Raw genomic sequence first — 22,900 nt, forward strand, 5'->3', positions numbered from 1 at the left:
AGAGGGCCTTGGTTTTCTTATACATGTGATAGAATATGATCTGTGGCATGGAGACAAACATACATAAAACACATTGTGGAAAATCTTCACACACTTTGACTTCTCAACTGAGTATAAACAAGAAGATGGTAATATGATATTTTTGTTGATACTGAACAGTAGTAGGTCTATGTCATTACTTTATGCAGGGTTCTGAGATGGGTGATGAAATTCTCATCCCAAGGAATGTCCTAGTCTGTGGTAGGATACCCACCATGGGTAAAGATAGATAGAGATCTGCTTAGTTTAATTCAGCAAACATTTGGTGAACACATATCAACCATACATGTACCAGGAACTGTACCAGTGGTAGAAAAAGTCAAAGCTGAACAAGTCAAATTCCCATCTCCCCCAGAGCTCACAATCAGGCAAGGGAAATGAAATTACAGACATCTAATTTACGTTGCCTATTTTCTCAAATCTCTGAAATCAGGATGCATGTCAAAATGTAATTGGCAGTATTTTTTCATTTTTTAAAAAATTAATTAATTAATTTTATTTTATTTTTTTGGCTGCATCAAGTCTTAGTTGCGGCACACAGGATCTTCATTGATGCACACGGAATTTTCATTGTGGCATGTGGGCTCTTCGCTGCGGCGCAGGCTGCTCTCTAGTTGTGGCATGCAGGTGCTTTTTCATTCTTAACGGCATATAAAATAAGGGAATAACTTACTATCCATTATAATGAAGTTAAGATTTGATGAAATATGGTCATTACTATATAAATCAGAACATAGTACTAAAATAAAGAGGTCCAAAATTTCTTTTCAAATGTAAATGTACCACCCCTCCCTAAGAGTATTTGTGGCTAAAGAATTTAAGACCTAATGGGTAAATAAAAGTAAATAATGTGGGAATTATTACACAAAAGCACTTGTAAACCTTTTTTGTTCATCATAATAAAACAATGAAATTCACTGCTATTTTACTAATTAATAACAATGCATATTACACAATTCATTTCCATTTACTTTACTTCCTTGAAATTTTTTGGGGTCCCCTTCTTTTGGTCATGGTAAGATGGTTGTAAATTGTTTTGCATACCTGTAGATAATATGCACACTAAGAGCAGTTTTGTTTTCCAGAATTTGGTCTTTCACTGAAATATTCAACTTTGTCTTCAACTTTCAGCATGGCTGAAAGTTATTATCCAGTCCATGGGCCACTGATTTCCCAGAAATGAAGAACAATGCAGGTGCTTATGATGAAAAACAAACAAACAAACAAAACTTTTGAGGGAATGTTTTTTCAATGTTCTCAGCTTAGTGTATCTGATAAGTTATTTCTCAATCAACAAACCTTCCCACTAGGAATTTTCTCCTCCTCACATCCTCCAAACACCCCATGCTTCAGCCACAGCTGGTTACTGCAAATCCCTAGATGTGCCTGTACTGTTCGTGCCTCATTGTCTTTGCTCCTGCTTTTTCCTTTTGCCGGGGATGCACTCTCCCTGTCTCTATACTTGGAAAACTCATGCTCAACTTTCAAAACCCAGGTCTAACACCACTGTATTAGCTTGGGCTTCCCCAGGAAAAAAGGGTGTGGGACCAGGGCTTGAAGAGGGTGATTTATCTGAGTCCCAAAGATTATGAAGGAGGACTGGAAAGAGATTAACAGTGAAGAAGACCAAGTCAATAGAAGAGTAAGTTATTGCTTTGTTCCTTTCTGTAAGCAATTGGGGCTCCATCCTACAGGGATCATTTCAGGATCTGCACAGGATGCACTTCAGAATTATTACCTGTGGGATAGAAGAGAAGGGCATTTACTCATGAAATCCTACTCCCCATGGGTCATTATTTGCCTTATGGGATGTTAACATCCTTGCTTTCCCAGACTGTGCATGAGTCAGAGAAGTCCTGGTACAGAAAATGAGAGATGCGTAGTGCTATCAGATTATACCTGTGTGATGCTGGTTGCCATGGCAACAGCTGGAGTAAAAGATGGGCTAAGAGGATGAGGCCATGCAGAAGAGGTCTCTCTTTCCTAACTTGCACAGAATTAGCCTTGCCCCATCAGACCTCCACGGTGCCAGGCACAGACCTCTGCCTCATGGCATTTGTCTTCTTGCTTTCTGATAAACAGTTTCTATATTAGGTATGAACTTCTTAGCAGTGCCGGCAAGATTTTGTTCAGTAGCTACTGAATCCAGCAGAGTAACCAGCATACACCATATAGACTAAGGCCCCCTCAGTGGAGTCAACACGCACATTTTATTTTTTAAATTTTTTTCTCTTGGGTATTTTTTCTTCTAGTTTTATTGAAATATAATTCGCATACAGCACCTTTTAAGGTGTGTAGCATCATGATTTGACTTACATACAACATAAAATTACCATGTAAGTTTAGTGAACATCCATCATCTCATAGAGATACAGAATTACAGAAAATACATAAAATTTTTTCCTTGTGACGAGAACTCACAGGATTTACTCTCTTAACTTTCATATATAACATACGGCAGTGTTAATTATATTTATCATGTTGTCCATTACATCCCTAGTACTTATTTATCTTATAACTTCAAGTTTATACCTTTTCACTACCTTTCCCCAGTTCCCCCCTCCCCCCTCCCCACTCTCTCCCTGCCTCTGGTAACCACAAATCTGATCTCTTCTTCTATGAGTTTAAAACACACATTTTATTTTGTGTGTATGTGTGTTCCAATAAAGCTTTATTTACAAAAACAGGCAGCAGGTCAGGTTTGGCCCACAAGACATAGTTTGCTAATTCCTGGTATAATCCACAGGCTGGGTACATTTTTTAATGCAAAACAGAGATATCTGTGTTAATGAAAGCTTCCCCCTTGTATCTGTATAACATTTCAGAAAAAATGAAGCTATTTCATATATAATGACTCAAAGTTTAATCCTCATACCAACCCTTTGCAGTGGGTAGGTCTTATTATCCACATTTTATTTTATTATTTTTCAATGAATGTATTTAATGTAAAATTTATTTTTTAACATCTTTATTGGAGTATAATTGCTTTACAATGGTGTGTTAGTTTCTGCTGTATAATGAAGTGAATCAGCTATATGTATACATATATCCCCATATCCTCTCCCTCTTGCGCCTCCCTCCCACCCTCCCTATCCCACCCCTCTAGGTGGTCACAAAGCACAGAGCTGATCTCCCTGTGCTATGCGGCTGCTTCCCACTAGTTATCTATTTTACATTTGGTAGTGTATATATGTCAATGCTACCCTCTCACTTCATCCCAGCTTACCTTTCCCCCTCCCCATGTGCTCAAGTCCATTCTCTAAGTCTGTGTCTCTATTCCTGTCCTGCCCCTAGGTTCATCACAACCACTTTTTTCTTTTCGGTTCCATATATATGTGTTAGCATATGGTATTTGTTTTTCTCTTTCTGACTTACTTCACTCTGTATGACAGACTCTAGGCCCACCCACCTCACTACAAATAACTCAATTTTGTTTCTTTTTATGGCTGAGTAATATTCCATTGTATATATGTGCTACATCTTCTTTATCCATGGACACTTAGGTTGCTTCCATGTCCTGGCTATTGTAAATTGTGCTGCAATGAACATTGTGGTACATGTCTCTTTTTGAATTATGGTTTTCTCAGGGTATATGCCCAGTAATGGGATTGCTGGGTCATATGATAGTTCTATTTTTAGTTTTTTAGGGAACCTCCATACTTAAAACACACATTTTAAATTAATGGGAAATTTTATGGCAGTCAGTCTATTTCTCAAGCAGTTGATATGGCTGTTCAAAAGAGACATTATAATGTAGTGTGAGAAAAGGAGAAATAAGTCATGTGGATTGAAAACCAAGTCAGCAGAGACAAAAAGGTGATCATACATGATCCTGGAAAAAAGGAATTATTTTGAGAAAAGTGTCCATTATACTTGATGGGATTTTTTTCTTAAGAAATCTGACATATGTTGTATGTTTCTTAAGAAACATTAAATACATTATCAACCACTCAGTATGTAATCTTAAGTAAATTTCAGTGAACTCATACTGCTAAAATCTATCTTTAATCTCTCTAGATCCCTGCAATAACTCCCAGATTCACTAAGCATGAGAACTAATGTCCTTATAATAACACCTAAAGCTCTACAAAATGCGGTCCTATCACAAGTCTGGCTTTTTCTCCAAATACTCTCCTCTTTGCTCACTTTCCTTCACACTGGGCTCCACTAGGTACACTCCCACCTGGAGTCTTTTGCACTGGCTGCTTCTCCCATCTGAACCCTTTCTCCTGACATCAGGTGGGCAACTCCCTCAGTTTTGCAAGACTGCTCAAATGCCACCTTTCCCATAACGCCTACCCTGAGCCCTCTCTTTAATCCTGCAGGCCTCCACCACTCTGAACTCTTGGGCCCCTTATCCTGCTTTACTTTTTTTCTTTTTCCTTAGCACTCAACCACTTCTAACAAATATACAATTAATTAATATATGTTCATTGTTTATTTTCTTTTCCCCTCTGCTAGGATGCGAGTTCCACCAAGGTAGGGGACTTTGTCTTTATTATTCATTGGCATATCCCAAGCATTCAGAACAGTGTCAGGCACATAATAGGTGCTCAATAAACACTTACTGGATTGATCTGAATACCTTGAAGCTCTGGAGATGATATGCTTCCTAATGTAGAGGACATGTCATTGATGCAATTCTCCAAACATTGACTGGGCACCCACTAAGTGCTAGGCATGGATAACCTATACATGGTCCCCATCCTCATAAAAAGCCCCAGGCTAGTGTGGACATGGGCAGGGTCACAATTATATGCCGGAGTGATGGCACCCTGACACAGCATGCACTGTGGCTTTAGGCTTGTGGAACAGGGAGGGTTTGTATGTGGATGGTCAGGAAGATGTTAAGTGAGGAGATAACACTAAAGCTGACTTTTCACATAGAAATGGAGCTACCAAGATGATGAAGTGAAGGACACTGGACTGGATTTTGTGCACAAGGATTCTATCACATGTGAGTTATAGAAATGAGAGCCAGCACAGGTGTTGATCTTAAACAGTCCTTTAGGATCAATACACAGTGAACTATTTTCCTCAATTTAATTACTTATCTTCTGCCTCCCCTCGGTTCCCCCCGAAAGTATAGACTCTAAATAAAGAGTCAGGCAGTAGAACTTCATGTGTCTCTCCCTCAGTAATGGAAAGGGACTTTGGGAATCTATTTAGGTTTATAATTTTCCCCTTGTCTGTTGGGTTGTGTATTTTTGGTCAGGATCATAATTCAATTGCCATATATATTTCTCATTTAAAATATTCATTGATTATGTATTTATAAAGTAAGTTTCTTTGTTTTCAATTAAAACAAAACTCTGGCCATATTCTTTCCACTTGATTCACTCATCCATTCAACAATTATTAAGTGCCTACTGTGTACCAGGCATTGTGCTAGATGTCATGAGTAAGAAGAACAGAAGCATTTTCCCTGCCCTTAAGAAGTCTTTAATAGCAGGACAAGCATATGTGAAAACAAAAACAAAAACACTGAAACATTACATTTTGTATGAGAGAAGGATTTAAGACAACAGTCACAAACTGCAGGTCAGATATAGCCCTCATAAGTGTTTGTTTCAACAGCATTTTTTAAAAACTTGAATTGGTTTTCACAAATTAATCTTGATTTCTGGCTGGTCTTAAAAGAAAAATCGGATTTGGCAACTCTGAGCCAGAGTTTCAAAAGGGCAAAAGAAGACCAGAGTTCAGTCAGAACCAGCCCTTTCAGAGGGAGGGAAGGAGGGAGAGAGGGAGGGAGGGAGAGGGGAGGGATGGAGAGAGGCAGAGTGCCCTTGAGAATGTGGATGGGCTGGGAATGGGAGAAGAGATGCAGATTTAAAGTAGAGGGCATGTTTTGTTTGTGGTCCAGAGAACTATATATAAACCCATGCAAACTCCGACATTCCCATCCCCCTGTTTTGCCCATAACAATGTTCAATAAATGTTTGTGAGATGAATAAGAGCAGGATCAAAGAATTTTACCCCGGAAGAGATTATTTCATAGGTCATTTTACAAATGAAGAAGCAGGAGACTGGAGAGGCTGAATAATTTGCCTGATAACAATGTTAACATGAGCCTGTAGTGGTTCACAGACTGTATCCAAGGCTTGAGGGAACAGAGGGGACATGCAACATGGAACAGTACAGTGGGCATCTGCTGTCTTACCTACCCAGCATCCATTCCTCCTCTCTCTGGAAATGGTACCCTTATTTTGTTTGGGGAGCCACCATTCCTCTTATTCCATGTGGTGCTGGTGGAACTGAGTCCACCTGGCTTCTGGGATGGCATGAAACCCAAGCCTGGCCAGCCCCACTCATCCTCCCGGAGCTATTGAGAAAGAGGAATAATCCTTCCACTGGGGGCTGCTGAGAAGAAAAGATGCAATTCTGAATGATGCTATTAGTACCCAACCTGAGATAGCATGATGTAATGAAAAGATGATAAGCTACATTTCCTTGGGTAAATTGCTTAACTATTCTGAACCTTAGTTACCACATCTGTAAATGGAAATAACAATTCCTTGCCTCAATGGGCTGTAAGGAAATAATGTATGTAAAATGCATGGCACACAGTAGGAGCTCATTAATGTTGGCATCTTTTCTTCTCCTTCCGAATAACGTCAGATGAATGTAACATTACTGTAATTAAAATGTAAGAAGTGCATTGGCAGACTTTCCTTACAACATATTGAGAACAGCTTTTGCAGTAGCTACCTTATGTGATTTCAGGGAATTGGGGAGGGAAAATAAAATAAAATGCAGCTTGCTTTCCTGGAACAATTCAAGCCATATCCAATGCTTGCCAAGTGTAGCCTATAATTCTATGTCTGCATTCATCTATTATCTCACCTCTATTTAGATAAAGTGGATTTCCTCCCCACTAACTGGCCATTTTATTTTTAAAATGGGAACTCTTTTGAATCCCTGGCAATCATTTAGCTGACAGTTTGGATCATAATGTAATAACAACATTAGTGAGCAGTTGTATGACACTTCCCACTTTTAAAGCACGTTACAAATCTGAGCTAATTAGAATGAATATTAAAATGCCAGCTTTTATGGATTAATATTGCCATTATACTTTGCTTTTTCAATAAAAATGCAGTGATCTTTTTTCACCAGAAATGGGGAAAAAGGAAATAAATAAGCTCTCCAAAGGATTCAAACACAATGTAGCTGAGATATGTGACAGACACTTAATTGACTGAATGTTTCTCTAACAGCATTCAGGAGGATTTACAGGTATGGCACCTCCTGCTAATTCTACTTTAGGATCAACAAAGGATCAAATAGAGTGTATTAATGGGGGACAGAAAATCTGAAACCCAAGACAGTTTTCCAGCCTTCAGAATACACTTTCTACTCATTTCTAGACCTAAGCACCTCAAAGAAATCAGAGATACCTGATTGTGATTTATTCTTAAACCAAATGAGAAAATATCACACATAGTATTGCAAAATACCCTATTCTTTCTGTGGTAAATGAAAATATAACAGAGTAAGTGTAGAGTGAGAAAGACTTGGGTTGGAATCCCAGCTCTGGTACTCAGCTCTGTAACTCTATCTGAATCTTGGTTTCCTCACCTCTAAAATGAAAGTGATAGTTCTTTGATTATGTGCTCAAGTCCACTAATCCTTTATTTTGCAATGTCTAATTTACCATTAATCCCACCCAGTGTATTGTTTGTCTCAGGCATTGTAATTTTCGTCTCTGGAAATTCAGTTTCATTATTTTTATATTTTCCACGTCTCTACTTAACTTTTTTAACATACAGACATATAGAATACAGTTATAACAACTATTTTAATGCCTTAGTGTGCTCATTCTAATAACTGTGACAGTATTGGGTGGGTTTCAATTGATTGATTTTTTTCTCTGATTATGGGTCATATTTTCCTACTTCTTTGCATGCCTCATAATTGGATGCCAGAGATTTTGAAAGTTATTGGGTGCTGGGTATTTCTGTATTTAAAAAAAAAAATTTATTGAAGTATAGTTGATTTACAATGTCGTGTTAGTTTCAGGTGTACAACACAGTGATATATACATATACTTATACATATGTATATATAATCGTTTTCAGATTCTTTTCCCTTATAGGTTATTACAAAATATTGAGTATAGTTCCCTGTGCTATACAGTAGATCTTTGTTGGTTATCTATTTGATATATAGTAGTGTGTATATGTTAATTCCAAACTCCTGATTTATCCCTCCACCACCCTTTCTCCTTTGGTAACCATAAGTTTGTTTTCTATGTCTGTGGGTCTTTTTCTGTTTTGTAAATAAGTTTGTATCTTTTTCTTGTTTTTTTTAGATTCTAAATATAAGCGATATCATATGATATTTTTCTTTGTCTGGCTTACCTATTTTTGTATTCTTATAAGTACTCCTGAGCTTTTTGGTGAGGGAGGTGAAATGTAGTTAAGTTTACCTGGAAACAGTTTGAGCCCTTCAGATCTTGTCTTTAAACTCTGTGTAAGTATCAGACGCTATTTCTTCTAATCTTTTTCCATTGGTTTTTTCTCCAAGTTAGGGACAGAGTCTTCTATTTCATAGTCCCCAGAGTCTAGAGCATTACTCTCAAATTTTAACTGATGAATATCATCCTCAAAAATGTGGTATAGGAGAGTATTTATTCTGGGATAAGTGCCCACCCCCCCGATCCCATAGCAGCCTGTAACTCCTCCATCATAGAACTTATTACATCATCTTGAACTTGCATGTTTGATAGATTTTATGAGAGCAGAGACTGAGTGCATCTGGTTCAATGTCATTTCCCTAGTACTGAGTACAGTAGGAATATAAATATTTGTGAATTCTGAATTCTGAATTTTTCAGAAAATGGGTGAGAAAATAGGTCTTTAAACAAGTCACAGAGTTGCAGACCTCTAGAACAAGGAATTATAAATAGTAGACCAGGCCTCAGGAGTCCACCCGACTGTGGGGTTATAGCTGTATCCTTGCAGGTGGGGTTGGGCTGGACCCTTATGGAGCCTGTTTCACATAAAGCCAGCAAACCAAGAGCACAGTGTGGGGTATGTGTGGAGAGGCTTCAGACTAGTCCTTCTGTTTAGGGAGGCCTTTATATCAAAGGCCTTGAGGCATATCTGAATTCTGTTCAGGACTTCCTTCCACATATATTTTAATGCCTACTGATGCCTGGCACTGGGCCAGAAAGCCTTTAGTTCTGTGTTGCAGGAGATGCTCTTCACACAGTATCCTGTGTCATGGTCTAGAAAGCATTTGATATCATGTGTATCCAGACAGTACTACCAGGGTTCCCATCCTGCCTGCTATGTAAAGATCAATGAAAAGCATCTATTTTTCTTTTTTTAAATTTTATTTTAATTTTTATTTATTTACTTATTAAATTTATTTTTTTTGGCTGCGTTGTGTCTTCGTTGCTGCAAGCGGACTTTCTCTAGTTGTGGTGAGCGGGGGCTACTCTGTTGTGGTGTGCGGGCTTCTCATTGCGGTGGCTTCTCTTGTTGCAGAGCACGGGCTCTAGAGCGCAGGCTCAGTAGTTGTGGCGCGCGAGCCTAGTTGCTCCGCGGCATGTGGGATCTTCCCGGACCAGGAATCGAACCCATGTTCCCTGCATTGGCAGGCGGATTCTTAACCACTGCGCCACCAGGGAAGTCCCTATTTTCTTTTGACTATCTGGTTATATCCCTCTATCTAAACTTGCTGTAAATTACATCCAACAAATATCTTAGAATGCCTACTCTGTTACAGGCATGCCAGTTACCACTGGGACCGGTCATTGGAAAAGCCCTTTGGCAACAGGAAAAGCACCCTCAGGGTGACCTAAGGATGGGGCATTATTCAGTTTCTGAGCACTGGATCTCCTTCTTTACAAAACTTTCTCTCCATCTTCTGCCATCACATTCATAGTACAGCTCATCTTATGGCTTGAGCACAAAGGTGAGATGGGACAAACTCACAACAGTGTGGGAAGTGAACTCATTCCATTAACTGATTGGTTCATTCATCAGTTCAATATTTATTGCACACCTTATGTGTGTCAGACATCATGTTGAATGTTGGTAGTATATGGACTAGTGCAAAGACTAGCAGATACAGTCTTTGTCCTTAATGAATTCACCGTCCAGCAGTGGAGGCAAGTGAATGAACAGCTACAATAATGTGAGTGATAGATGGTAAGGTAGAAGAATACATAGGCCAATATCTAATTTCTTGAGGAGCCATAAATTCTGAGAGAAATGGTGCTTGTCTTTCACAGTTCCTAACAACATGATCTGTAGAGGGTGAGTACTCATAAAGAGTCAAAAGGCCTAGATTCTGGTCCCAGTTCTGTCTCTGACTAGTTGTCTATCCTTTATGTTAGTCATTTCAGCTTTCTGAGCCTCAGTTTCCTCATCTGTAATGTGTGACTGATAATACTAGTCTTGTTTACCTCACTGGGTTATTGTGAAGATCAACGGTCATGAGAGTGATTTTTAAATTAATTGTAAAGATCTCTATGAAATAAAATATGCAATCATAAGTTACATTCTTAAATGTTCTTTTGAATTTTAAAACAGATGTTGTTCAGCACTTCAATAAGTGCTGAATAATCCTTCTCTTAAAAAAAAAAAGGAAAGGAAGGAAGGAAGAAGGAAAGAAAGGAAGGAAGGAAGGAAGGAAGGAAGAAAGAAAGAAAGGAAGGAAGAAAGAAAAAAAAAAAAAACAGCAGGTAAGGGTCACTGTTGCCACCTTCACAGTTCAAAGTAGGTCTGACTTGATCTTTTCAGCACACTAGATATTTACTATTATCCCCGTTTTACAAATTAGAGAAGTGAGGCGCCAAAGAATTTATGCAAGAGCACGGTCTCTTCAAAACCCAAGCCTGGGCTACTTGCCAAGGTCTTTACAAGTCAACAAAAGTCAAAAGGACCAAGGCGCAGGGCTCCGAAACATGTTTTCCTCTGAAAGCCCCGCTTCCTGTACATGGGAAAGGCTGGCCGAGGCTTCGACTCCGCCCCGTGACGCATAGGACCCCGCCTTCAGGCCCTCCACCTCTCGCGGGATCTCTCGAGAAGACGGCTGGGGTCAGGTCCCATCATGGCGGCTGAAGAGGCGGATGTGGATATCGAAGGGGACGTGGTGCCAGCGGCGGCACCGTCTGGGTGAGGCGTAGAGACTGGGTCTTGCAGAGACAAGGAGGGGCGCAGATGTGAGGAGGGTATCCTAGAAAGGCTGCGGTTCCGGCAGGGGCCAGGGGAGCGGAAGACCATCCGCTGGGCCAGGGTCTCCTAGCGGCCAGGGAGACGCCTCGCCCATCCCGCCTGCGGGCTCCTCCTGAGCCCAGGGGGCGGGTACCGGAGGCTAGTGACCGACGGCCCTTTCACCTTTTACCGGGGATGCTGTGAGGGCGCCGGCCGCGCCTAGCACGTTGTCCACTCTTCAGCAATTAGATTCCTTTTTCCATTACTGCCACCTCAGAATCCGCCCCCTTGCCACCGCCCAACAATAACTAGAACAAGGGCGGCCCCTGGACAGTACCCGAGCTTAGGAGTCTTGTTCCATCGCTTGCAGGCCGTGTGACCTTGGGCGTGTCGTTTTATCCCTACCGGCCACCGGTTTCCTTTTCCATGTAGGGATAGTTATGAAAAACTTCCCGAGAAGCAGCGTGACTTGAAGGAAAGGGGCTGGACTTTAGAGTTGGACAGCTCTGGGTTGACCCTGCCGGTTACTAGCAGTGTGACCTTGCGCCTCAGCTCATGTGTTAGCTGACAATCATGTTATGTACCTCATACGGTTATTGTGAAGATCAAATGAAATAATTATGGTATGTGCTCTAGCATAAGGTAGGTGCTCTGTAAATGTTGTGTTCTTTACCATCCCACCAGGGCTGGTATTTTGAGGACCCAGTGAGGGGGTCATAACTTATTTAGTACCAATTCCTGCAGAGCAGGCCAGTGTGATTTTAAACAGCATCCTCCAGCTTGAGACATCTAGCTCTTTGACTCCTTGCTTGCAGAGAGAGAAGTTGATACATGCCATTTTAAAAATGTGCTTTCAGAATCTTCTTTTAGTAATGGAAGAGGCCTAGACTGGTCAGGAATCAGAAGACCTCAATTCTAAACTCAGCCATCTATGTTGCTTGTAACTATGAGCAACTTCATTAGAAGTCTCTAGGTTGAACCATGTAAAACTGCCAATCTTAGACCATTTTTGACCTATAAAATAGCAATTTCACATGGTCCAACCTGATAATAGCACCCCTGTAAATTGTGGAGAATGGTGCTCATGAGGCACCAAGATAGTGGGTTTAAAGTTCTCCTGAACTCTAAACCACTATGAAAATGAGGAGTGACTAAGTTCATTTAGTCATTCTCCCTCAAATCTTTAGGCAAAGCAGTCCGAGTCTGTACAAACGAGTAGGAAGCCTGTAATAACAATCATTGTTCACATTTGTGTAGATCAAGTTAATATTGATCAAGTGCTTTTGCATGCATGATTTGATTTACTTTTCACAATAAGTCGGTGAAATAAATGGGAGGGATTCTTTTTTTTTTTAACATCTTTATCGGAGTATAATTGCTTTACAATGGTGTGTTAGTTTCTGCTTTATAACAAAGTGAATCAGTTATACATATACATATGTTCCCATATCTCTTCCCTCTTGCATCTCCCTCCCTCCCACCCTCCCTATCCCACCCCTCTAGGTGGTCACAAAGCACCGAGCTGATCTCCCTGTGCTATGTGGCTGCTTCCCACTAGCTATCTATTTTACGTTTGGTAGTGCATATATGTCCATGCCACTCTCTCACTTTGTCACAGTTTACCCTTCCCCCTCCCCATATCCTCAAGTCCATTCTCTAGTAGGTCTGTGTCTTTATTCCCATCTTACCCGTAGGTTCTTCATGACCTTTTTTTTTTTTGCTTAGATTCCATATATATGCGTTAGCATACAGTATTTGTTTTTCTCTTTCTGACTTACTTCACTCTGTATGACAGACTCTAGGTCCATCCACCTCACTACAAATAACTCAGTGTTGTTTCTTTTTATGGCTGAGTAATATTCCATTGTATATATGTGCCACATCTTCTTTATCCATTCATCTGTTGATGGACACTTAGGTTGCTTCCATGTCCTGGCTATTGTAAATAGAGCTGCAATGAACATTTTGGTACCTGACTCTTTTTGAATTATGGTTTTCTCAGGGTATATGCCCAGTAGTGGGTTTGCTGGGTCGTATGGTAATTCTGTTTTTAGTTTTTTAAGGAACGGGAGGGATTCTTATCTGCAGTCCAGAGAGAAATGAGTTGACCTTGGAAACACTAAAGATCATCTGAGAGCATTGGCTTTACCCCTTTCCATGGGTTCTTCTTTATTTTCTGATTGTGTTTTATTTCTCTTTTTCCTTTTTCTTTCCTTTCTCATTATTCTGCTGAGCCTTAAGTCTGCTGGTGGCACCTGTAATCATATTAGTCTCAGGCAACCAGTAACAGATTATTGGTTCCTGATGGTCAGAGCCATTGCCTTACACAATTCCACAGATCATCATTAACATTATATTCTGGTGAAAGTTGCTCCTTGGTGTTGGGGGCTCTGATCACATGGCATTTGGTGTGAGTGAACACTTAGTTGCCCCTCTGAATTGCGTAGTTACAGCTGATTATAACATCTGTGGAACCCTGGAGGATTAATTGAAAACACACTTTTAAGTCCTTGCTAAGTGCTGGCTACCAAAGTTAGAAGATGGTGTTGAAATGTTTTGGTTTCCCTTCTTTGTCATCCTCCATTTCTTCTGCTTATTCTTTAAATCATAACGTTCCAGGGGATTTTTGTCATAAGACTTCTCTCTAACCACACAGTGCAGCTCTCAAGACTTAAATTTCTGTTAAGTTGGACCATATGAAATTTTCCCAACGTTCCACCATTTTTGATTTACAAAAACAACAGTTTCTTAAGTTCCACCCAGTACATGCTGATGTTTCCCAAATCTCTTCCCTGAGCTTCAGATCCATTTATCCAATTCTCTGAATCTGTTTGCCCTTGGACTTTCCACAAGCACCTCAGCTTCACTTCATAGAAACTTTCCTTACCCAACCTGCCTCTCCAAGTTCCCCAGTTCAATGAGTGGCACCATCCACCCAGTCATGCAAGGCCCAGACCTAGATTTTATCCCTTTTCCTTACCTCTCTCCTTCTGTCAGAGTCTGTTGATTCCGAGTATCCTCTCAAATGTGTTCACTTCTTCCTATTCACACTGTTTGTTCTTTAGGTCTAAGTTACTGTCACCTCTCTCTAGTATCTGTATAATCACTCCGTCTTAACCACTTCTTGTCTCTTTGACTCCCTTCTAGTCTTTTCTGAAGTTAGAGCAGTCTTTTCTTACATCCAGATCTGATCATGTTATTCCCTTCAGTCCTCAGTTAGCTTTATGATAAAATCTTTGTTCCTTAACTCCTAGAGACCTGTGTGATCCATGCCCCACCTATCTCGTTCATTCAGTCATTCAGCGAATATTGATTATCTTTTATATGCCAAGCCCTGGGTATATAGCAGTCATCCAAACTAAGTCCTTGCTCTCTTAGAACTAACATTCTTATTGGATGAGACAGACAGTAAATCTTATATATATGCCAGATGGAGATAAACCTGTAGATAGGTTTTTGCAGTCTAAGAGGTACAAATTCTTTCCACTAGACTGAGAAAAGTCAGTAACTAGGAAACTTTATAACCTCAAAATGTACAGAAGCAAATATTAAATTTAATTATATCACAGATTGGGCCTCCTCAAACTTAACTATTCAGGCTTTTTCCATATGAAGTGAACAGTGTGACTTTAGAAACTTCTAATTAGTGAAAAGAGTGAGAATTAAAGTTTAATCCCCCATGGACATAGAAAAGCCCCCAAGTAACCCAAGTTAATTTTTTTTTATGTGAGTTGTTACTAAAGCATCACATTTCTTATCTCTTCACTGTACTGTCCTCCTTTGAGTATTTTCTTTTAGTTCTTCTATCTGTTCTTGCTTTTTCTTCATTTTGAGGGTGGTACTGTTGATGGGTGGCTTTTATGCTTCAGATATAACTAAAAGAATTAATTGTAAAGTTGAATTCCTGTATACACATGCATATTCATCAAAAGAAATCTGAAGTGTTGGTTCATAGCCACAGAATATGTTGTGGTTGCTGTTTGGAGGTATTTTTTCCCTCATGAAGTTATTTATTGGGAGAAGGAGAAGTCTGATATTTAGCAATTGAAATAGGGTGGCTTAAAGCCACTATATATTTCACAGGCCAAAGGTAGAGCAGGCATCTGCAATGTTAAATCTGTTAAGGGGGGAAAGGAACTAAATATTTGCTTAACATCTGAAACCTTCCAATCACTGTGCTCTGTAAATTATGTTCATTAACTGGTATAATCTCACTTTCATACCCATTTTCTTAATTATTACAGAAGTAATGAAAATACAGCATCTGTTTTACAAGACCACTATCTTGACTCATCGTGGAGAACTGAGAATGGTCTTATTGTAAGTATTTTATGGGAATATCAGGTGCATTAAGCTATTACTCAGTACCCAGAGTACCTCTTTTTTTTTTTTTTTTTTTAAACTTGGTGCTAATTCTCAGCAGTCACAGAGGTAATATATTGAAACCTTTTTCTTAACTTAAAAATAGGAGGAATTTATTCTTCCTTCTTTTGACTTTGAAAAAATGGCCTTTTGGGAATCAACTTAGGAGCCAGTTAGGTTTAGGTATGAATCAGTGCTCTACCACTTATCAGATTTGTGAACCTTAGTTTCTTCATCTAAAAAATCGAGATCGTTGCATGCTTCGTTTCTTCATTTAACAGTTATTTGTCAAGTACTTATTGTGTGCCAGACACTAGGCCAAGTTTGGGGGATACACCTGTAATCAAGACAGATATGGTCCTGCTCTCAAGGAGCTTATATTCTAAAGGGGAGTCAGGTGGTAAACAAGTAGACTAATTATAGATCATGAAGGACATAAGCAAGATGCTGACCTGAGAGTTACAAGGTGGGGAACCTACTTTAGATGAAGTTGGTGAGGGAAACTGAGGAGGTGACATTTAAGTTGAAAACAGGAGTAGATACGTGAAGAGTTGATGAAAAATATTCTAGGCAGAAAGAGTAGCAGCACAAAGGCTCTGGTTGAAACCCAGTGTCTAGAATATAGTGGGAAAGGGGAGGGGATGACAGCTGTGACAAGGTTGGAAAGGCAAATGAGGGGAATCAAAGAGACTAGTTAGGAAACATTTGTAGGAATCTAAGCGCGATTTGGTGGTGGCTTGGCCTAAGGTTGTGGTGGAAGTTGACAGATTTGAATTATGTTTTGGAGGTAGAAATGCTTGGTATATTGGGTGTGGGGATTGAGGAAAAAGGAAAGAATCCAGGATGATTCCTGGGTTTCTAGCTGGAATAGCTTGGTGACTAGTAGTACTGTTTACAAAATCGGGAAGGCAGGGGGAGAAGCAGGTGAATGTATGTTATGGTGAGTTTTATTTTGAATATGTTAAGTTTAAGAAGCCTATTAGAGGGGCTTCCCTGGTGGCACAGTGGTTAAGAATCCGCCTGCCAATGCAGGGGACACGGGTTCGAGCCCTGGTCCAGGAAGATCCCACATGCTGGGGAGCAGCTAAGCCCATGCACCACAACTACTGAGCCTGCACTCTAGAGCCCACGAGCCACAACTGCTGAGCCCACGTGCCACAATTACTGAAGCCCATGTGCCTAGAGCCTGTGTTCTGCAACAAGAGAAGCCACTGCAGTGAGAAGCCCACACACCGCAATGAAGACCAAACACAGCCAAAAATTTAAAAATTAAATAAATAAATTTATTTTTAAAAAAAGAAGCCTATTAGAGATCCAAGTGGAAATTTTGAGTGGGCAGTTAGTTATAACAGTCTAAATAGAGCTTGGAGAAGAGACCTGGGCTGAAAATTTTTAAGTTTTGAGAATTAAAAAGGAGTATGATTATTTAAGGAGAGATTGTGGCTTAAGGGAAAAAAAGAATTGTGAGTTTTGGAAATAGGTGAAGTATCTAGCAAAATGCCTAATACCTAATAGTTCCTCGTACAGGATAGCCATTATTACTTTATCATATTACTTTATCTCTTCTCTCCTGCTTGAAATGTCAGCGAGTGCCTCTATGGATGCGTCTGTGAAGAAGTAATGCCTGTCTCATAGCATTATTGTGGGAATCAAAGATATGTCTGTGTGCTCAGTAAATGGTAGCTTTATTATTTGTAATCATTGTATTGTGTATTTTTATTTAACAAAACAAGATAATTTCAAAAAGCAGTAAATGAAATTTATTCTTCCTTTTTTTAATAGCCTTGGACTCTGGATAGCACCATCAGTGAAGAGAACAGAGCTGTCATTGAGAAAATGTTGTTGGAAGAAGAGTATCCTTTAACGATTATGAGGAAAGTAAAGATTTCAGGGTTAAAAATCCATAAATGCAAAATTTACAGAAGAGACCACTGTTAGTTACTAGATAGTATATAACTGCTAGTATATAATGTGTTACCTACCTATTCTGTTTTACCACTAAGTCTGAGATCTGACTCAATATTTTTGAGTTTCTGTTGTCAACCAACTCTTTATACTATCTTAATATTGAGTAGAAATTATAGAGTGTTTCATTTTTTAATTTTTCTTGGCCACGCCACGCGGCATGTGGGATCTTAGTTCCCCGACCAGGGATCAAACCTGTGCCCCCTGCAGCGGAAGCGTGGAGTCCTAACCACTGGACCACCAGGGAATTCCCTGTAGAGTGTTTTAAATCAGCTAGAATCTTTAGTTGAAGTCCAAATCATTCAGTCTAAACCTCCATTTTCAGTTATATGAGATGTTAATTTGTCCAAGGACATAGAATTAAAATACGTAAAAGTTCTCACTTCCTGCTCTACCAATTTACAGGTGTTAATGGGAGCAATCCAAGTAAAAAGCATAAACCTAGAATGAAGATTTTTTTCCACCAGAAATTGTAGGTCCTTATTCACAGATCAGCCACTGGCTTCTTGTCCTTATTTCTTTCATCTATTTGTGATGTTTGCAACTTAACTTTTTTGGGACTCCATTTTTTTATATATAAAATGAAAGGATTGAACAAAAAGATTTCTGGTTTATAAAGATTATTGATACTACTCTAATAAATAGTGCGTGGTTTATTTTCAACTCACCTGTGTTTCATAGATTTTTATCTCCTCTTTAAGCCAGAATATCTGTTCTTTTTATTCCCAGTTATTGCTACGTCGTTTTCAGGGTGTCTTTGTACCTTTAATTATCATAGGTTAACCCTTTTTAGGCTTTCTTACTCTCTAACTCTCCCCAAACATTACAGTTATAGCCTAGATCATTGCTTTTCAGTAGAAAAATAGTGCAAGTCACATATCATTTACAGTTTCTAGTAGCCACATAATTGTAATAACATTTTATTTAACCCAGTGTATTTAAAATATTGTTTCAACATTTAATCACTATATAAACATTATTGAGATGTTTTGCATTCTTTGTTTTATACTCTTTGAAACCCAGTGTGTATTTTGTACTTACAGTACATCTCAGTTTGTACTAACCACATTTCAAGTACTCAGTAGCTACGCATGTGGCTATTGGCTAATATGTTGAACAGTGCCATTCTAGATTAATGAATATTTAAGTAGTCACTGGTTCACTTCCAGATTTGGAAACAAAATAATGAGAGTAAAAGCTATGTGAGCTCTTGTAGGACAGGGGTAATGTTTTCTCTCTTTGTCCTCAGCACCTAGTACCTAGCATAGTGCCTCATGTACACAATACATGTACACAAAATACATATTTGTTAAGTGAAGAATATCTCAGACTAATCTAAAGTATTGCAGTATAAGGTAAGTTTAAAAAGTCTGAGAGGGAGACTCTCTGGTAAATTTGACCCAAGCGTTTGTTATTTTTATTAAGATAGAGCAACCCTAAACTCTTCTCTGTTACTTTCAGAAATATGAAAGCAAATACTCCGAAATTACCCTGGACAACCAATCAGATTGATCTGTTACATTCTCCATGTGTTTTAGAAAAAAAGATTTAAATAAAACATTGAGGATATATCTTCTCTTAGCCACTAAATAAGATAAAAGAAACTAACATTTATGTAGCACATGTTTTGTGCAGGTACTGTGTTATGTGTGACTTCACATGTAATATTTAATCCATATAACAACCCTGTGAGGTATAAACATTTTTGTCATAATTTTTGCAGACCTGGTTTAGCTAGAATTCAAGTGTGACTTTCACAAGTATGTGAGTGCCTACTTTAAGTTGCATAAAAATTATAGGACTTTATTATTTTTTTAAAAGTTCCTTAATAATTACACAGGTATTATTTATCCAAAAAGTCACTTCCAGGAAAATTCTGGCTTGATCAAAAGGAAGATGATAAAAAATACATGAAGAGGTAAAATCAGTTTATAATACTTTTAAAAGTCTGAATTGTATTTTTAAAAACTTCTTCACAAGCTTCCTTATTTTCTTTTTTCATGTGGTGCAGTCTGCAGAAACCAGCAAAAATCATGTATGTACTTATGTTTTATATTTTAATATCTTTTTGATTAGTTAAAAATTATGGAAAAATTAAACAAAAAGTTACAGCTGGCCTGTGGAAAAGCCCTCTTGACCTTGGGTTATACAAAAATATAAAGTCAAAATTTCTTGTACAGGTGTTGGAATGTCACAAGATAATTTTATTATGTTATTTATTTGTCGGAATTTTTTTCGGGCCCTACAAAAAGGTGGTTTTCTAGGGATTTGTGGGGAACATTTTTATAAAGCTGCCCTTTAATATGTTAGGAATTGACTTGATTTCTGTTGCCCTGTCATTGAGTTTTCAGTCGTTTCAAACAAAAATTTAATTTGAATTTGTGGCTTTCAAAAATTATCTAGAGAAATTAAGTATTAACTGTTTTATAAACGTCCTTTCCCTACAATTGAAGAAAGTTTGATGTTATTTAGTATTTCTAAACTTTCATGTTTATAATCCCTTAGAGGGTAGATTTCCAATTACCAACAGTTTGAGCCCTGAGCAGACTTTGGCTTTTGCATTTTGCTGAACAAACAGAAACCAAATGAAGTCAATGAAAAGATTAATGGTTTGCTTGAATTAAATTAGTGAGTTTCATCACGATTTTATTTTTAATTTCTTAATGTCCTGCATTTCAAAATCAATAAATGTAATGTCATAGTATTTTTACCTGTTTTCTGGCTTGATAGTTACATAGATTTACATAGAAGAATAAGAGAGATGATATTTCTGGAGCCAATTTAAACTCTGACATGCCAATTAGCAAGCCAACTTAAACTATGGATTTGGAAATATATTAACATCTGCTGCTTTGTGTCCAGTCTGAGGAAGCCTATTTGTTATCACATTGACTTCCTTTGATGTCTTTTAGTATTATCTTCACTCAGACCCAAGGATTATGTTTTTGGGGCTCCTATCATCCTGAGCTAGAGAAGTATACAAGACAGGGCAGATCTGTTCCCCCAGGTGGAGACTGCAGCCTTCTTCTTCTCTTTTTAATTCTTAGACTCAGAGTATTAAATTTAGCCCATGGCTATGTATAACCTTTAGCTGCATAAATATGGAATGTTCCATTTCAGAAATTTTTTTTGCAATTCCTCTTTTTCCCCTCAGGGTACACTCTCCTACAAAACCAGCCAGTTACTCAGTAAAGTGGACAATAGAAGAAAAAGAGCTGTTTGAACAAGGGCTGGTAAATAGAGCAATTTTTAATTTATAGTAAAATAATTCTAGAAGCAAATATTGATAGAATTATAAGGTTAAATTAATTTATAGAGACTGGAAATTTCTTTTTAATTACAGTGATCATATCTATAGTTTTTCTGTAGTTAGAGTGATGTTTGTAGTGTAGCATAAGAGAATTCCTTTTAACTCATACCTAAGTTACTAAAATATTAAAATAGATTTGGATCAATATTGATTTTCACCCCTTTTTTGTATTAATAAAATCCAAGAAATTGTACTGTATCTGCATACATGACACCAACTACCTGGATTAAAAGGCAAAATTATTTGGTTACCTGATCTTTTCTCTAGGGATAAAACATGTATATTTGGAACCGTCTGGGTGATCAGCTGAGTTTTTTTTTAATTCAGATATTTGGCATTGTGCACACAGTCTAAATATTTTAGTGGATGTAATTAAAGACCAGAAACATGCCTTTTGCATGAATGTTTCACTGAGATCTATTTAAATGTCCATAAGTTGCATAATGGAAAAAAATATGTGCACAAGTTTCTAATTATGAGAAAACTCCATAATATAATGAAGCTTAACAAAACATGCAGGAATTTTTTTAACTGTCAATAGTAGATTATATCTTTTTCTTACATGTTACCAGTATTGTACTAATTAATTTTGAAATTATATATATTTATATATTACATATATAGAATATTTATGTAATATTATGTAGGATTCATGAATGCAAATTGAAACATCATTGTTAATATTTCTGCAGATGACAGGAAATAAAATGTGTTTATATTTTTATAGTTAACATCACCATGACATCTATGTTCTGTGATGTTTTATATAAATACATAAACTATTTTGAGGGTTTTATCTCCTGAGATTTTTCTCCTGTACTGTTGATGTTTTTTATATTGGTATTTTAGTCTGTTGCATGATTATCATTTATATAATCTAATTAACCAGTCGTTTATTTAAGATTGCTGACAACTTTGCTGTTTTGTTCATTACCAAAGATCAGAACACACACACACACACACACACACACCCCCACACACACACACGGGTTGTGAATTTTTAGGTTATTGTTGACTTTGGTGGTAGTTATAAAGGCTATATCTGCATGGTTCAAAATTCAAATAGTACGTGAAGTTGTAGGGTGTTAAGTCTCCCTCTGACTCCTGTCTCAACCTTTAGTTCTCTTTGCCTCAGGTAACCATTGTCATCTGTTCTTGTATATCCTTCCAGAGATACTTTGTCCCTGTAAAAGCAAGTGTCTATTTATTTAGGTACATATGTAGATATCTATATCTTTATCTACCTATCTATCTATATACATAGATATTTTAAACCTAGAATATTTTACCACAAAAATACATGGAACCATTGGTTGTATTCCCAGCTTTTTAACCTATTAGTATCATTTGTTTATAGACTGAATTCTGTCAGGCTTGAGAGAAGGAAATTATGTGGTACTGAATGATGAAAGATTTTTCCTTCTCTGTCTTGTCCCTTTGCTCTGTTTTTAAATTGGTAACTGTTTTCTTTGCTCCTCTTGTTAGTGTCCCCTCTCCAATTTTCATAGTGTCCAAGCCCCTGCAATCCTAACTAGTCAGACTTTATCCAGATCCTTCCTATTTCCAAAAGTGATCCATGCTACCAAGTTACCTATTTGCCTTCATCACGCAATACAGATAACTAAATCTTCAGTAAGTTGATCTCAGTTAGGTATTAGTTAAGAAAAATCTTAATTAATTTATACTTAGTAATCCTTTTCTCAGAAGTACTTTCAGTTTTAAGAAATTGTCCATATGTCAGATTTTCTAATGAATACCAGAAATAAGTGTATAAATTAAGGTTTATCATTTAGGTCAGAACTTTGAAGACGATTTATTGCCATAAGTCATGACTGTCTGACCTGTAAATCTGACCCTGGAATCAGCTTCTCTGAATTGTTGTGGGGTTTTTTTTTTTTCTTTAAATAGTTTTAAGAATTCTAAAAAAGGATTGTTGAGCTACTTTGGGAAGTAGAGAATATCTTGTGTTGGAGATAATGTAAAGGAGATTTATGTATCAAATGATAGGCTTGATACCTAAAAATCCTGTCTCGCTTTAAAATTATAATGTGTTCCTGTC

At 37.9% G+C, this 22,900-nt stretch overlaps 1 protein-coding gene across 5 annotated transcripts in view; it reads left to right on the forward strand.

Annotated features, from left to right (window-relative positions):
• Positions 1-505: 505 nt before the first annotated feature.
• Positions 506-22,900, forward strand: part of MYSM1 (Myb like, SWIRM and MPN domains 1) — a 56,047-nt gene continuing 33,652 nt past the window's right edge. For 4 of the 5 annotated variants that reach the window (XR_014234851.1, XM_082357000.1, XM_082357001.1 and 1 more), the window contains exons 1-6: positions 507-11,165; positions 15,449-15,524; positions 17,349-17,419; positions 19,372-19,449; positions 19,543-19,566; positions 20,686-20,764. Coding sequence is in view for 4 of the 5 variants with exons in the window: in XM_082357000.1 (XP_082213126.1) it covers positions 11,101-11,165; positions 15,449-15,524; positions 17,349-17,419; positions 19,372-19,449; positions 19,543-19,566; positions 20,686-20,764 (393 nt within the window). In the remaining variant the exon portion in view is untranslated. Of the gene's footprint in view, positions 11,166-15,448; positions 15,525-17,348; positions 17,420-19,371; positions 19,450-19,542; positions 19,567-20,685; positions 20,765-22,900 lie in introns of all 5 variants that reach the window. The other variant, XM_082357003.1, reaches the window with a different exon arrangement.

This window comes from Balaenoptera borealis, assembly GCF_965194805.1.
Source record: "Balaenoptera borealis genome assembly, chromosome: 1".
Taxonomy (NCBI): domain Eukaryota; kingdom Metazoa; phylum Chordata; class Mammalia; order Artiodactyla; family Balaenopteridae; genus Balaenoptera; species Balaenoptera borealis.